Raw genomic sequence first — 17,953 nt, 5'->3', positions numbered from 1 at the left:
CCCCACCTAACTACGCCCCTGCATTTGTCATTTAATAGCAGCTACAACCCCTGATGAAGTACTGAAACTGTGATCCCACATCAACGCGTTCTGTACCATCAACAACCTGCCAATGTAGAAACAGAAATAAGCTGTCTTGTCTATCATAGTCACTTTCAACAATACCTATCATATCAGACATTTACCCATGCAGGGAAATGTGTGGTGGTTAAAGAGATAACATTTTAGCTCAGCGTGATTAGTACAAGAATTCTATGGGCTCTACCGTTATCTCACAGTATCACCACCCTGCCAGCAGCCCTCAGGTTAGAAAATCTCGGGGGGGGGGGGGGGGGGGGTTCCTCCAGTGAGTACGAAAAAAGGTCACAATGTTTTTAAATGCTGATATGTGTTTTTAAAATGTGTGACTCTGAAGTGACCTTGGAGCAGAGCTCAATAGGGGCCCTGTTTACTAAGCCACGTTATAGGCGCATTATCGTTTTTAACGCGCATTAACTATGTACGCGTGTTAACTGTGTACAAGCCTACAATATCCCTCTAGGTGCTTACATGGTTAGCGTGCGCTCTAATTGTAGGCACATTAAAAATGCTATCGCACCTTAGTAAACAGGGCCCTAGATGTGATAAAATGAAGTACTTCCTTCTTGGGATTAATACCTTCAGGGTGGGATTGTGGTCCCTAAGCTATAACATTAAAGAGACCCCTTTTTGATTAAATATGAAGTAAATTTTAGGTTTAATGGTTTCCCTTGTGATGCAAGACCCTAAGCTGTAGCCTGTCTATCCTATGTGTAAATTTGACCCTGAGAATCCTGAGTGGATGAATCTCTCCATAAAGGCGGTTAATAAATCCCAATAAATAAATAAATAAATGTTTGGCACGATATTGAGCTGTCAGTGATCAGTGTTTTGCTGTCTGCCGCCGGCTGTTATACCCATAAATTCAATATCAGGCCATATCTGGGTTTCGGCATTGAATTTCTGAATATACAGAGCCAGTGAAGACATAGCCAGTTAAATGTGATATTCCGCACTGAGGGGTCCTTTTACCAAGCTGCGAGAAAAAGGGCCCTGCACTAGCGGCAAGGGCTGTTTTCCCCGTTGCGCCAGGGCTCTTTTTACCACAACAGGTAAAAAGCCCCCAGACAAACATGGGTAATTTCAGATTTGGCACGTGTCCATGCTGCTGGGACAAATTATTTTTTTTATTTCCTACCATGCATGGCGTTTCTGGTGTTAATCGGCTGTCAACATGCACCAAATGGTCACCGCACATGTAGCATGTGAGCCCTTACTGCTAGATCAGTGGGTGGCATTAAGGGCTCAGGCCGTAAATAAGCACGTATTGGTTTCAATTTTACCACAGGCCTTTTTCTCGGCCCATTGAAAAAAAGCCCTTTTTCCCAGATGTGGTAAACACTGGCCTGGTGTGCGCCAAAAACACATGCCTACACTACTGCAGGCCACTTTTTGCCGTGGCTTAGTAAAAGAACCCCTATGTGCAATAATCAGCACTTAATCACCTAAGTGAAACTAGGCAAAGAAAGGACTGTGTTTTACGTGGTCTGATTTGTCCACAAAATGCCCCCAAAATTGCAGTTAGTGTTAATATTCAGTGTCACAAATTAGTTAAGTGCCACTGAACATCAGTGGATAGTCCTGCATAAGCAATTTAGCTGGGCTAGAGGTTGGGGTAGGCCTTTTGTCAAGACAGCCACTAGGGGCAGGAGTGAGTAGGGTTCACTCTTGCCCCTTCTCACTGCTGGACCACCAAGGAATTTATATAAGCTTGGGGGTGGGTCTATCCTGACTGGGAGGGTGGTTGGGAGGGGGCCTAGCCTTGACAGGGATGGGTATGGAGGTCTAGCCTTGTTGTGGGGGTGTATGAGGGGGGTCTGAATTTGTGAAGGGTGAGAGGGGATGTAGAACTTGGTAGGAGGAGAGCCTTGTCAAAGGGATGGGAGAGGATTCTGAGCCTCAGGAGGGAAGGGATCATGAATGGAGCAGTGGGAGGGGAGGGAGGGGAAGGAGGGGAGGGGAAGAAGGGAGGGAGGGGAGGGGAGGGGAAGGAGCAGAGGGCTCTTTGTTATTTATGCAGGTGCCAGTCAACATAGCTAACCAGTCAAATTTAAGACTACTCAAAAGCAGTCCCAAATTCACCCGTTTAGCTATGCAGGTACCAGCTTTGAATATTGCTGATACCTACATAATGCCCAACTCTCCCCAATTCCACCCCTGTACCGCACTTACCCTGCCCATTTCAAACATGGCCGACCAGAGAGAGCTTGTTTTTCAGTGCCGCTGAATATTGGCAGTTAGACTTCCACAAGTGATTTAAGTGGGCAGGAGCCTCCCCTGCACAATTAAATCAATCTGAATATCGACCAGACTATTTATAAAACTCCGTAATTGCTTCAAATGAATGGTTTGATTGAGTGCATAAAACATTTCACATTTCATACTGGAGAGCTAAAGAGGGTTATCACTTCACTATATCAATCTGATTCCATTTTCTTTTCTCAGGCCATATAGAAAATCTATCAGCGTTTCCCTGACCATTGGTTCACCAGTCAAGGAAACTTCTAGAAGAAGTACAGCTCATCAGAGTTCCTCTACCTTGGTTCAGCCATTATCCCATGACTATCACAGAGTATGTTACAATGTTTGTCTTTCTCAAATCAGATGAACATTTTTGTTAGGGATTTTTTTTTTTTTGGGGGGGGGGTGGGTTGTTGCATTTATTCCTAGAAACACTAAATAAAGAGAATCACAGTAAGCTGCTTCGGTTAGAAATAACTTGCCTTTGTGGCAGATTAGCATTTTTCACAAGTGACAGGCATGACCCTGGAGAGACAGCTGCTTGCCTTGGCCCTGGGACAAGAAATTCAAAGTATCAGAGGCTTAAAAACTGGCTAGATGGAAAAACAAAACTGGGGAAGGGGAGGAGGGAGAGAAGGGAGAAAGAGAACGTTTTCAGTATTTTTTATGGTATATTTTCTTCAAAATCGAACATTTCCTGTACTATTATATGGCAAAACAAAAACAGTCCCACTAGTTGTTAAAGATATATGAGAACAGTTTGACAGAAACCATGAGATAATACAGCTAATGTTTTGTAATGCCTACTGAGGACTCCTGCCAAGCAAGGAACAAGGTCCAGCAAAGTGACTGGTGCTTACTGCAAAAGAAGGCTATACTACAGGACAGGAAGAGCAGCCTAATGGTTAGAGCAGAAGGTAGAGAATCAGACCAGGCAGGTTCAAATCCCATCAGTGACTGTGGGCAAATATCACTTAACCCCTTGTCACCCAAAGCAGGTTCAAATCCCACTCAGGTTCTGTGTGACTGTGGGCCAATATCACTTAACCCTTCAAATCCCACTCAGTGACTGTGGGCAAATATCACTTAACCCAGTGGTTCCCAAACCTGGTCCTGGAGGCAGCCCAGCCAGGAGGGTTTTCAGGATCTCAACAAAGAATATTCATGAGGAGATTTGCATGCAGTTGAGGTAGTGCATGCAAATCTCTCTCATGAATATTCATTGTGGATATCCTGAAAACCTGACTGGCTGGGGCTGCCTCCAGGACCAGGTTTGGGAACCACTGACTTAACCCTTTGTCACTCAAGGCAGGTTCAAATCCCACTCAGTTCTGTGTGACTATGGGCAAATATCACTTAAACCTTTGTCACCCAAGGCAGGTTCAAATCCCACTCAGGTTTTGTGTGACTGTGGGCAAATATCACTTAACCCTTTCAGGCTTATTTTTGAAAGAGAAGGGCACCCATCTTTCGGCACAAATCACAAGATGGGCATCCTTCTCACAGGGTTGCCCAAATCAGCATAATCGAAAGCCGATTTTGGGCGTCCTCAACTGCTTTCCATCGCGGGGACGACCAAAGTTCACGGGGGCGCGTCAGAGGCGTAGCAAAGGCGGGACTGGGGCGTGCCTAACACATGGGCATCCTCGACCGATAATGGAAAAAAGAAGTGCGTCCCTGACGAACACTTGGATGACTTTACCTGGTCCTTTTTTTCTTACGACCAAGCCACAAAAATGTGCCCTAAATGACCAGATGACCACAAGAGGGAATCGGGGATGACCTCCCCTTACTCCCCCAGTGGTCACTAACCCCCTCCCACTGTCAAAAAAAGAATTTTAAATATTTTTTCCAGCCTCTATGCCAGCCTCAAATATCATACCCAGCTCCATAACAGCAGTATGCAGGTCCCTGGAGTAGTTTTAGTGGGTGCATTTCCCCCTACCTGTTACACTTGTGGTGGTAAATGTGAGCCCTTTAAAACCCACCACAAACCCACTGTACCCACATCTAGGTGCCCCCCTTCACCCATAAGGCTATGGTAGTGGTGTACAGTTGTGTGTAGTGGGTTTTGAGGGGCTCAGCACACAAGGTACAGGAGCTATGCACCTGGGAGCAATTTATGAAGTCCACTGCAGTGCCCCCTAGGGTGCCCGGTTGGTGTCCTGGCATGTCAGGGGGACCAGTGCACTACGAATGCTGGCTCCTCTCACGACCAAAGGCCTTGGATTTGGTAGTTTCTGAGATGGGCGTCCTCGGTTTCCATTATCGCCGAAAATATTTATAAATCTGCTTTCTTCCTTAGATTCACAGTCCTGGAAGTTTTTCTGGATCTTCAAATGGTGCAGCGCCTTGGTTTACAAAGGTAGATTGCTTCTACTACTGTTACTATTATTTCTATAGCTCTGGTGCACATACAGAGCAGAGTAGAAGTATATAGAAGAGACATTCCCCCTCCCCTCTCTTAGATAAACGTTAGTACAAAACAGACTTTGGGAAGTTCAGTAATTAAAGGCCACTTTTACTAAGGTGTGCAAAGCCTTAACACAGGCTTGGTGCACCAAAAACAACTTACCAAAGGACGTGTTAAAGCATCCTATGGTAATTTCTTTGTTTGCGCATATTAATCACACAATATTTCTTGGAATTAGTTTTTGGGAAGAGGCATAACATGGGCAGGGAATGGGCATGGAAGCGCTAACCAGCTAGCATATTCACATTAGTGTGTGCTAACTGGTTAACACAGAGTTAACAGGAGGCAGTAAATGCCCCCACATTAATATTTTTGCCAGTCCAGTGTGCTAGTGGAAAAATCAGCGAAAAGAAAAAAAGAAAAAGGCCTATTTTATAGCTGTGGTAAAAATGGGATGAGCATATGTGAAAGTCTCACATTAGGATGCGCTAAGGTCCAAATTCTATATATGGCGCTACGAGTTATGTGCATCAAATTGGGCAATGGACCCAATTTAACACATACAACTTAATTAACTAACAAGTCAATCAGCCTGATAATTGGATGATAACCATTTACCAGTACTAATTAGCAATAATTAGGATTTGCACACATATCACATTCTATAACGATGTGTGTGTAAATCCTAATGTGTGTACATATTTGGGGGCATGAATAGGGGTATTTCTGGGGGTGTTCCCAAATGTTATGCATGTTGATATAGAAAATGGCCAAATTGCACCTAACTATAGGCACCGGCATTAAGCCTGTTCATAGTAGGCCTAATTTCAGGCGCCTACACTTAGGCGCAGTTTATGCCTAAGCGTGATTCTATAAAGGGCACATACTCTATAGAATGACAGTAAGGGGTCCTTTTACAAAGGTGCTTAAGGGCCTATACATGAAATCGGCATTACCGCCAGGCTAGTGCGTGCACCTGGCGGTAATTCAGAGTTTGACATGCGCCAAAAACAAGCAGTAGAAAATAATTTTCTACCACGGGGGTGTTTCCGGTGGTCATCGATAGTTGGCGCACACTGGATGGTTACCGTGTGGGTAACGTGTGAGCCTTTACCACTAAGTCAATGGGTGGTGTTAAGGGCTCAGGCTTTAAATAGACGCACGCTGGTTTTCATTTTGCCGCATGTCCATTTCCTGGCCAAACCCCCCCTTTTTTCCAGGCGCACTGGAGAAATGGTCCAGTGTGCGTCCAATACATGTGCCCAAACTACCGCAGGCCACTTTTTGGCACGCCTTTGTAAAAAGGCCCTCTAAGCGTATTAAATTTTTGGCACTGATTTTTAGGCGCTATTTATAGAATAGAATATACTCCTAAGCCCTTTTTGTTTACTGCACCTTAGTAAAAGGGACCCTAAGCAAGTTATTCATCAAAGTAAACAAATATTTTTCTGCTAAAAAATTTTCGAAGTCTCACATTTAGGATGAACTGAGCCGTCAGTTCAAGAAAAATATGTTTTAACACATAAACATACTACAGAGGGCTTTAAATATGCCCCATCTGAAGCACTGGCTTTTAGGACATATTTCTAATTTCATTCTCTTGTTCCAAATGGATTGATGCAACTAGGAATTCATCTATGATTTGGTAGACACCAAACTTAAATTTCTGGTTTTAGAACTCTTCATTGTGCAGTCCACATATCCACTACTGAGAATAGGTTCTATGTGTTGTATTTTATGAGGATTTGAATATGTTATGCTATCTATATAAATAAATCTCACCTGAAACATTCTGAAGCTTTGAAGCTCACTCTGTAGCAGGGACACTCACTGTCACTCATGCACCACTCACTCTCACTCATACACCCGCCCTCAGCCACGCCCCTTCCGCACATAATTCGCAACCCCAACGTTCTAAATGAAGCTGCCACTTCCGTTTTTGAGGTGGCAGAGACCAAAAATTTTTTCCCCATGAGTGTCTGCCCCGCCCTCGCTTCCTAACGTTATGACGTCAAGGGCAGGGCTATGACACTCAACCAATCCCCAGTTCCACCACCCTCTGACGCTCCACCCCCCCCCCCCCCCACGTGCACTGACCCCGATGCTCCACCCCCCTACAACAACAAACAGCGACCGACGCACACCCTCCACGTCAGCTGTCTACACAACGAACCGGCCCACTGCAGCAACAGCAGCACCGATGCCCGCCTCACACATCGCCGCTGCACCCCCCCTCCGTCGTCAGCTCTATTAAAAAGGAAGTCGCCCACCGCACCGACAGCAGCAGCGGATTCACACATTGCCCCCCCCCCCCTTCCTCCATCCAATGTCAGCTGTGTTCAAAAGGAAGCGCCCCACCGCTGCGACAGGAGCTCGCACTTACCACCGCACTCCCTCCCCCCAAAATCGACGCACCTCCTCCCCACCAGGTCCACGCGAATCCTCCACCCCCCCTCCCCCGAGGTCGACGCATGCATCGCTTTCAACTAATTCACCTGACTGACTGAAGTGTCCCCCTGATTGTAAAAGAAGCATAGAACAGCACAGGACAGGTTCGCCTTCACCCTTCCCCTGCTCTCTCAGCGACCCGCCCTCATTTCCTGTTGGCCGAGAGGCAGAGAGAGAGCAGGGGAAGGCTCAAGACCAGCCTGCCCTCTGCTCTTCTGTGCATCTTTTACAATCAGGAGTACTTCAGTCAGGTGAATCAGTTGAAAACGATGCCTGCATCGATCTCGGAGGGGGGGAGGCCAGGTGAGTGGTGCATGAGTGACAGTGAGTGTCCCTGCTACAGAGTGAGCTTCAAAGCTTCAGAATGTTTCAGGTGAGATTTATTTATATAGATAGCATAACATATTCAAATCCTCATAAAATACAACACATAGAACCTATTCTCAGTAGTGGATATGTGGACAGCCAGGAAAGCTGCAGGAGCAGCAGGAGCACACATCAGGGCTAGCAGCCTCAAAAAGCTGCAGGAGGAGTAGGAGGTGGGGAGAGAGGCAGAGGGATGAAAGCACACACACACTCACTCTCTCTCTCACAAACACACTGCACACACTAACTTTCTCTGTCACAAACACACACTTGCATCTGGCAGACAGGGACCACGGAGGGAAGGGGGGCACCTTGGGGGAGGGGGGCACCCTGGCACACACTCTCATTCCCACACACTCACTCTCTCTCTCTCTCTCTGTCTGTCACAAACACACACACTTGCTACCACCTCTTTCATCACACACACTCTCACACACAAACACTGACACACTCTTTCTCTCTCTCTCATTCTCTCTCTGACACACACACTCCATCTCTCCCACACACTCTTTCTCAAACATACACTCTGAAGAAAACCTTGCTAGCGTCCGTTTCATTTCTCACAGAAACGGGCCTTTTTTACTAGTGTTATAATATAAGTCGCTCAAGGGCCTTGAGTGACCATGAGGACGGTATCAAGCACGAGATAAAAACAATAATAATAATACTCAGATTTCATTTGAACTAAATTAGTATCTTGGTCTGGTTCAATAATTAGCATATATTTCTTCCTTCAGAGTCTACAAAACATTGCAACTACAAAAGGTCAATTAGTTGTATTTGAATGTCGCATACGGGCAACACCCTCTCTTCAAGTTCACTGGTACAGAGAATGTAAACTCATCATGGATTCTGCAGACTTCCGAATTCTGCGAAAAAGTATGCAATGATACACTGTCTCTTTTACTTTTTTATAGCTGTTGAAATGGAAGCATAAGACTTAAATTCATTTAGCATTAGGCAAACTGGAACATTGTAGGCCAGTAAAGGGCAAAATGTGGACCATCAAACACAGCTTTCTAGTCCAAATCTAAAGACATCCACCATGTATGCACATTTCATCCATTTAAGCTTGGGCATGAGAGTAGTGGTCTAAGTTCTACTTCCAGGTTTTCAAGCAAAATTTCAGAAGGGCCCCACCCATTGCTTCTTCTTGGACATTGGGAGTCTTCTTCTGAAGTTGAAAGAGCAGGCATTGGGAGTTTGCCCTCTCTTCTCAACATTTACAACCAGTCCACAAGTTCATGGGCCTTAAAGAGAAGAGTAGAGTGACCCATCTGACCTGTTTAAGGGCATAGAGACTCACAGGCTAACCCAAGGGTAACAACAATCAGGACACTGACATTTCCTCTTACTCCTGTCCCCTCTCCCCAGGTCACTTCCTGGGGTATCCCCCTTCTACCCCTCCTCAGAAGCTCTTCCTGACTCCTCCCTCCACTTACCTATTCTCATCTCACTTGGCCAGTCCTGGGCCCCACAGCAGCAGCAATAGGGATTATTCAACATGATGGCTGTGGACTGGCACATGCTTAGAGGTCCTGCAGTGCTGCTCCCCACATGGAAGAAGCCCCTGTGAAAGGAGGTAGAGGGGTCCTGTTCTGATTTCCTTTTGGTTGCTGCTGCTAATACCTGATAATCTTTGCTGTTCATTTTCATTTGTTCTGGAGACGGTGGGCCATCTTGCCTCCTTCTGTCTTATGCCCCTTGCTGGAAACTGCTTGGACAGAATTCACATCACTTGATCAAACATATATTTCTACTATTGTTCTATTTTTGTTTTCTTTTCTAATCCATCATCCATCTCTTCAATAAGCCATCATATAGCTGTTGGTACCTCAAAATAGTCCCAGAGAATCTATTTGACAATATTTTCTGACGTGCTCATTCCCTCAGCATACTCAGAAAATGACTGTAAAACATCTTCAGTAACATCTCCCAACTATCATTATCTACTACAAAAAATACGTTATCCACTCAGCATGACCAAGATACAGTCCCCCCAATAATCAGTGCTATTTAACAGGCCAGAAAGGCTGCTGACCAGTTAAACCAGTTATTCCTGCTGAATATCCCCAGCAGCTAGCTGATAGCCAGTTATATCGCTCAATAGAACTGGCTATTCGCCTATTTTAAAGCTGGTTTAGCGGCCACGTGAAAAGGTGGGATATCTTTGGCTGGTTATCTTTAAACTGCCCAAAAATAAACCGGATGTTCAAAGCTGGTCACCAGAAACAATCCGGCATTGAATATCCTGGTTCAGCGCCAACTGCGAGAGTTAGCCAGTCTTACTCCCGCAGTCTGAATATCAACTCCTTGTTTTCATAATGGCCAAGAAATGATTCTGGCCTTACTTGAAAGCAGACATCAGGATGAAAATAAGGTAGAATCAAACAATTCTCTAGGAGTGAGAGTTTTTTCTTCAACCATGCTAAAAAAAAAACTTTCAAAATTACAGCACAGAAAAAAGTGCTTTTAGGTTGAAAATAATGTCTTAAATTTAGAAGTGTCCACTTAACTATAGACAAGAGGTCTGTTCTAAAATCCACATAGTTCGGCTTTTGTTTGAAAAATGTAGCATTTCTATGGCCTGTGCCCTGAGAATGGAAAGGACAAATCAAACTTGGGTATACATATAAAGTATCACATACTATGTAAAATGAGTTTATCTTGTTGGGCAGGCTGGATGGACCGTTCAGGTCTTTATCTGCCGTCATTTACTATATGTCTGTTCTTTCACCAGCTATTGCATATAACATTTATAATGAGCATTATTTATCACTGCATGCCCACCTGTATTATAATGTCTGGCGATCTGATCATCTAACCTGCTCTATTGTATTTTTTTAAATTATTCTAATTGACAGAATATTTAGAATTTCTCCTCTCTGAGTATTTAACACATCTTTTCTTTCTTTTTCTACCTACCTTTCAGAAGCTTGTTCATCAGCAGTACCTGGTAGGTTCACTTTTCCTTCACCCTATTATTCTAGTAATATTTTGAGATTTTTGGAAGAATCATGGGGAGAGATGGTTCTCAGCAACTTCACTTTTCCCTCCTTATAAGCTAGTCAAATGTTCTGTGTTTTTATGGGGACTATTTTTATAAATGAAAGCAGAGGAGAAACCGATGGAGTAAAAAGTATAAATAACATTGAATTCAAAGGAGACAGTCACATGACAGGACATGTCTTCATTTTGATTTCTGCTTAGCACATAGTCCAGAGCCAGGACTGGTGCAAGGATATTAAGTACCCTGGCTGAATCTATGGGTGTAGGGTGGGGAGGAGGGGCAAGAAGGGGCATTAGTCTCCCCCTCCCCCACCCCAAGATTCTCATTAGTGTCATCCTTCCTGCTCCAAAGAAAATTCTGTTGGATAATGCAAAACCTTACTGTGCACCCCCCCCCCTGGAAAAATTCCTCCCTACACTATTGGTCCTCCCTTCCCAAACGTACAGTCAGGTCCCTTCCCACCCTTCAAAATTGGATAATTAAACTCATTAGGCTCAATATTCAGTGCTATTTAACCAGTCAGAAATGGCTCCAGGCCAGATAACCACTACTATTCAGCATGAGATATTTATTTATTTATTAGCATTTATTTACCTCTTTTTTGAAGGAATTCACTCAAGGCAGTGTACAGTAAGAATACATCAAACATGAGCAGTAGGCAATTAGAGCAATAAAAATATTCGAACAACAATACAAAGTATGGCATGGTATACTGCTTGCAATGACAACACAATATGTACTAGAACATTATAAGATAGTCAGTTATCTCTGCTGAATCCAGTCACATGACTTAATTTGTTAAGCAAAAATATTCAGTGCTAACTGGCTAAATTTAGCAGGTAATTTTATTTATGTAGATTTTTTATCACACTTTTTCAGTAGTAGCTCTTTCAATATCTTTTTGTTGATTGTCTCTTGAGAACATTTATTACATTCATAGAGGTTCCAGAGTAACTGCAGAAGGAGGCGGTATGGATCAAAGATAGTGGGAAAGGGAAATGGGACTTGATATACCACCTTTCTGGGGGGAGTTGCAACTACATTCAAAGCAGTTTACATATATTCAGGTACTTATTTTGTACCAGGGGCAATGGAGGGTTAAGTGACTCGCCCAGAATCAAGGTCCACTGCACTAACCACTAGGCTACTCCTCCACTCCAGTCTAGATACCTCGTAGTTTCTAGTATCTTCTATGGATTATATTCACTAACCAGAAAACTCGAATGAGCATGGAAAAAATCTAAGGACGAGCATACACTTAATGCATGGAAACAAACACAAAGAAAATACAAATATACCATAAGACGAACTAAAAGATCCTATTACAAATCTAAAATAGGACCAGACTACAAAGATCTGAAGAAATTATTTCATTTAGTAAACAAGTTACTAGATACCACCCAAATCACAACAAATAACACAGACATCCCATCTGCAGATGAAACTGCCAACTACTTCAGGGAAAAAATAATAAATTTGCATAATACACTTCCTCAACACACCATTGATTTTGTTAACTTCATCAATGTTCTGAATCCAAACTATGAAGAATACCCAGCTGACCGTTACTAGACTAAATTTGCTCTGATCACTGTTGAATCTGTTACCCAAGCGATTTGGAAATTCTCCAATAAACATTGTAAATTGGATGCTTGCCCAAGCTACCTACTTAAATCTGTCCCCAATTGCTTCATTGAAGACCTTATATCTTATCTAAATTACATGCTGCAACAGGGTCTCTTCCCCGAAGAACATGGCAACATCCTACTTACCCCAGTACCTAAAGATACAAACAAAAAATCGAAAGACCTTACCAATTATCTCCCAGTTGCATCCATCCCACTAGTAGTAAAATTGATGGAGAGCATGGTGTCCAAACAACTAATGGAATATATGGATAAGTTCTCATTATTACATGAATCACAGTCAGGATTCCGCCCCTTCCATAGTACGGAACCTGTACTAGTCACTCTTCTAGCTAAATTCAAACATGAAATTGCCATAGGTAAAAGTATATTCCTCCTCCAATTCGACATGTCGAGCGCATTCGACATGATAAAACCACAGTATACTTTTGGGTTTACTTGAAGACCTCGGGATTGGAGGTAATATACTTAATTGGATCAAGGGTTTCTTAACCACCAGAACATACCAAGTTAAATCAAAAACAAACATTTCATCACCGTGAAATGCACATTGTGGAGTACCTCAAGCTTCCCCATTATCACCAATACTCTTCAATATAATGATGTCCCCTTTGGCCAACTTCTTATCCAGTCAAAGTCTTCACGCATTCATTTATGCAGACAATGTCACAATTTATATCCCTTTCAGACATGACCTTTCTGAAATCTCCAATGAAATCACACACTGTCTAAATATCATGGATTCATGGGCTAACTCATTTCAACTGAAACTAAACACCGAAAAAACACATTGTCTTATCCTCTCATCCCCATACAATAATTATAAACCCACAACCCTAAGCACTCCTGTTTATTCTCTTCCTATTTCTGATAGCCTCAAAATCTTAGGTGTTACTATTGATAGCCATCTTACACTTGAGAGCCAAGTTAACTCCATTATAAAGATGTTTCATTCTATGTGGAAACTTAAACGGATAAGACCTTACTTCCCGAGGGAAATATTCCGTAACTTGATACAATCAATGGTTCTGAGCCATGCAGATTACTGCAATGGATTATATGCGGGATGTAAAGTACAGCTCCAGACAGTCCAAAACACAGCTGCCAGGCTGATATTCGATAAAACACGATTCGATAGCGCTAAACCTCTCCAATTAAAACTGCACTGGCTCCCAGTCAAGGAACGCATTACCTTCAAAATCTGCTCTTTGGTCCACAAGATTGTCTACGGTGATACCCCAGGATATATGATTGACTTGATAGATCTTCCGACCAGAAACAGAACCAGAGCGTCACGTACTTATTTGAACCTCCACTATCCAAGAAAATGTGCGGCTTTACTGGCTTGCCCGATATTTACCACAGTTTGGTGTTGCAGGGAGCTCTTCCCCTGACGAAGCCCCAGGTGGCGAAACGGGACCGTCGGGGAGCCCCTAGTTGGAGCAGCAACAAGCTAAGTAGCTGTGGTGTTTAATATTTGTTAATAGACGTGTGTGATAGGTAGCACCGTCATAGAGGTTGGTAGAGGACCAGTGATTATATGATTACGGCCACATGAATATCATTCTATTGATTAAAAAGGTGGCAATGGTCTGAGGTCCTCTCCTCTCCCGTTTCTCATTGACTGTTTCACAATTGCTATTCAACACTCGCTATCTCCAAGTGGATATAAATGTTACAAATAAATAAATAAATATTGCCAAGCAAGGAGGTGTGATGTACAAAATCCTGAGTGGTGTAGAACCAGTAGAAGTAAATCAATTTTTTACTCGTTCTAAAAGTACAAAGACTAGGGGACACTCAAGGAAGTTACATGGGAATACTTTTAAAACAAATAGAAGGAAATATTTTTTCACTCAACGAACAGTTAAGCTCTGGAACTCTTTGCTGGAGGATGTGGTAACAGTGGTTAGTGTATCTGGGTTTAAAAAAGGTTTGGACAAATTCCTGGAGGAAAAGTCCATAGTCTGTTATTGAGACAGACATAGGAAGCAACTGCTTGCCCTGGGATTTGTAGTATGGAATGTTGCTACTCTGAGATTCTGCATGGAATCTTGTCACTCTTTAGGATTCCAGAATCTTCTTATTCTTTGGGGTTCACTAGACTAAACAAAAAACAAAAATTCACCATATGAAAATGTCTTATAGAAATATCCTATAAAAGGAAGGAAAAAGGCCTCAAAGAGCTCATAAATCATATAGATTTTACAGAGCTGAACAGATCAAACAATCCTCTCCTCATCATTGGCTAAAAAAACCTTCCTTATTGATATCTTTATCTTGTTTGTTTTCTCTTTTTTCTTTTTTTCTAATTTTTTAATAATGTACTGTCAGTCAGAAAATCTAGACTAGTGCTCTAACCACTAGACCACTCCTTCACACCTCCTGCTATTTATGCAGCCTATCTCTAACTGCTAAGCACTTAACCAGTTAGCGCTGAATATCGGCTGAACGGGTCAAGTTGTTATGGAAAAAACTGAAACCAGATATTCAATACTGGTCACCGGATATAGCCCAGCATTGAATATCCAGGGTCAGCACCGATGGCAGCAGCTAATCATGCTGTCTGCTGAATATTGATGGGATTATGATCAACCCAAAATCACCCCTTCCAGAACAATCCTGTAAAAATGCATAATTAGACATCATACATATTAAACTTTGTCCTGTATAGATATCATACACCTATATTTAATGAGGTCAGTTTCTGAAAGCCTTTTGCTTGGGTAAGTGGGCTGTTTGAATAGTGCTCATCCTTCCTTCAGTTAAAAAGATGTATTGATGGTTCTTTGAATTAATGTGGCTGTCAGGACCTATTATTTGCTTTGAGCTGCCACCCTAGGCAATCACCTAATTTCCCTAATGGTTAAGTCGACCCTGAATAGATATAGCAGTTTCCAGAAAGTGGCCCCCAGGAACCATATTGGAAGATTTAAAGATTGCACTGCTTTAGCCAAAAGACGGGCAGCCAGGTGGCTTGTAATGTTGTATAGTTTTGAAATAGCCTACTTTTGACTCAAACATTGCTTCATTGGGAAATCTGCTTCTACATGCCTTCTGCAGGGAAACTAATGAACACTCCCGCTGGGGAGTTTCAACATTTTTAAAATTTCATTCAAATTTCATTTTCTAGTTTCACATTTCATTGCTTTTGTTTTTGGTGCATCCACTAGCTGCTTCCTAATTGTTCCATTGAAGCAAAACAGAATGACCCCCCCCCCCCCCCCCCCATATCTATCCTGTTTTTGTTGAATTTTGAAAGAAAATGAATTGAACTTATTGCATTTGTCATTTTGTTTCAAAACAAAATGGACATATGTACAATGCAGTGACATTGACAGATGTAATATTGACACTGGAGGACCTAAATGACTTCACACTTTGCACAGAAGTTAGTGGCCTCCCCCCCCCCCCCCCCCCCCCCCCCGGACAGAATTTTGTACCAATATTTAAATTGTGGATGATTCTAACTGACTTTCTCCTTTTTTTTTTTTTTATTTTAGAGGAAGTTTGTACCTTAGTTATTACTGAAGCTTTTCCAGAGGATTCTGGAGTATTTGAATGCTTTGCTGAAAATGAATACGGTGGAGTAGCATCCAGTGCACACCTTGATGTCTACGAAGGTAATATTTGCTAGAATGTGATCCATCTACTTGAGAAAAATAACCCTGTAGTCCATTTTCTACCAGAAACCCAGTTCAGCAGTGGTTAATAGCTCTTCCCTTCTCTGGATTCTCTGAGGTTGGCATCTACGCAGGAGCAGTTTAATTCAGTTTCAACAAGAGAACCAATTGAGGGCTCCCAGCTTCCCCCTGTGTCATCATGAAGGAGTTCACTCCTGATTGGTAACTCATGTACTGATGCCAGACTCCCACCACATCACCCTGAGTCCAGTCCTGGTTCGGTAACTCAAGTATTGATATAGCTCAAGTATCTCTGATTTGAAGAATTAATTAGAATGGGAATCACAAAAATCCAGGACTAGACCATCTCAAGGTGACATGCAGATGAACAGACAACATTTTAAATTTACATGGTAAATGCTGCATATTTTATTTTAATGAATCTGTCATTTTAAAGTAGCTTCAGGGCATAAATTAACATGGCTATGGAGTTTTCCTCTGTGCTGCTGTAGTTGCAGTGTTAAATTACAGAGTTGGAGTCCGTCTTCGCTATATTTAGTTGCTACAACGTCCACATTTCACCATTTACTTGGAATTCTCTCTCTCCCACCCTCATGCTTAGTATCATTTGTAAACCTAAGAATGCAAGCTTTGAAATGACAGCTCCTGCTGCTTCTGCTTTCCCAGAAACTGATGCACTGTGGACCAGTGTATGAAGTTCCTTTCTTTTCAAAATATGGAGAAGGCACTTGCTGTTATTTTCAGAGCTATGAAAATAGGCCCTGTAGGGGTGTAGCCAGACATGCCAATTTAGGAAGGCCTGAGCCCAAAGTGGATGTGCAAACACTATTTTTCTCCCCCTCCCCCACCTCAGATCCCCCCTAATTCAATCACTACCTGAGCTGGTGGAGATCTCCAAGCCCCACCAACTGAAGAGGTCCTGCTCTGGGGGCCTACAGTTACTCGTGACTCAAAGGCGGAGCAAAATGCTTGCTTGGAAATTTTCTCAGGCTTACACATCCCGCAATTGTGAAATATGGAGGAATACACAATGTGAGCCCTCTAGGGACAGAGAATGCACCTGCATATAATCTGTGATTGTTCACCTTGAACTTGATAGTGAAGCAGATTACAAATTCCTAAATTAAATTAATTAAATATTTTTGAAGGTCTGTCCAAATCATGCCCAGAACACACCTCCCTTAAGACTGTATATGGTGCCTCATCCACATATAGGTAGCAGCTTTTCAAAAATTAGGACTTATAAGAATATAGCAAATTGCACATATAAATCTACTTTTGTCACTTGTAAATGGTGCCTGACCCTCCTAAAATCACTTCCTAAATAGGATATAGGATTTAAGTTATTTCTGACACTTGCAAAGGTCTATTAGATAATAGCTGTGGGAAATACAGGGGCCCTTTTACTAAGCTGTGGTTAGCACTGATGTGAATTGCCGCAGGGTGCACTCAGGCATCCGGTGGCAGTTTTGGGATCAGCACGCACTTCCCATGCCCTATCTTGTTGGGCAGACTGGATGGACCGTGCAGGTCTTTTTCTGCCGTCATCTACTATGTTACTATCCACCTTATAATCGAAAGAGAAAAACGCCTAGATTTCGACCCAAATCGGGAGATAGACGTTTATCTCACAAAAACGAATAAATCGGTATAATCGAAAGCCGATTTTGGACATTTTCAACTGCACTCCGTCGCGGATGCGGACAAAGTTGATGGGGGCGTGTCAGAGGTGTGGCGAAGGTGGAACTTGGATGTGGTTATCGGCCGAGGAGAGATGTATGCGTTAGGGCGATAATCGAAAAAATAAAGGCGTTTTTAGCGAACATTTAGGACACTTTTGTTGGACCCTTTTTTCACACAAACAGGTCCCAAAAAAGTGCTCTAAATGACCAGATGACCATCGGAGGGAATCGGGGATGACCTCCCCTGACTCCCCCAGTGGTCACTAACCCCCTCCCACCACAAAAAAATGATGTTTCACAACTTTTTATTTTCACCATCAAATGTTATACCCACCTCCCTGGCAGCAGTATGCAGGTCCCTGGAGCAGTTGTTAGGGGGTGCAGTGGACTTCAGGCAGGTGGACCCAGGCCCATCCCCCCCTACC

At 42.9% G+C, this 17,953-nt stretch overlaps 1 protein-coding gene across 1 annotated transcript in view; it reads left to right on the top strand.

The window, feature by feature from the left end:
* MYOT (myotilin) overlaps nt 1–17,953 on the top strand; it is an 86,423-nt gene that overhangs the window by 15,998 nt on the left and 52,472 nt on the right. The window contains exons 3-7 of the mRNA XM_030212761.1: nt 2,524–2,650; nt 4,625–4,684; nt 8,284–8,425; nt 10,479–10,502; nt 15,706–15,825. Of these exons, the coding sequence (XP_030068621.1) occupies nt 2,524–2,650; nt 4,625–4,684; nt 8,284–8,425; nt 10,479–10,502; nt 15,706–15,825 (473 nt within the window). The remainder of the gene's footprint in view (nt 1–2,523; nt 2,651–4,624; nt 4,685–8,283; nt 8,426–10,478; nt 10,503–15,705; nt 15,826–17,953) is intronic.

This window comes from Microcaecilia unicolor, chromosome 8 (genome assembly GCF_901765095.1).
Source record: "Microcaecilia unicolor chromosome 8, aMicUni1.1, whole genome shotgun sequence".
NCBI lineage: Eukaryota > Metazoa > Chordata > Amphibia > Gymnophiona > Siphonopidae > Microcaecilia > Microcaecilia unicolor.
Note: the sequence above shows the minus strand (reverse complement) of the source record. Positions and strands in the feature narration are given on the sequence as shown.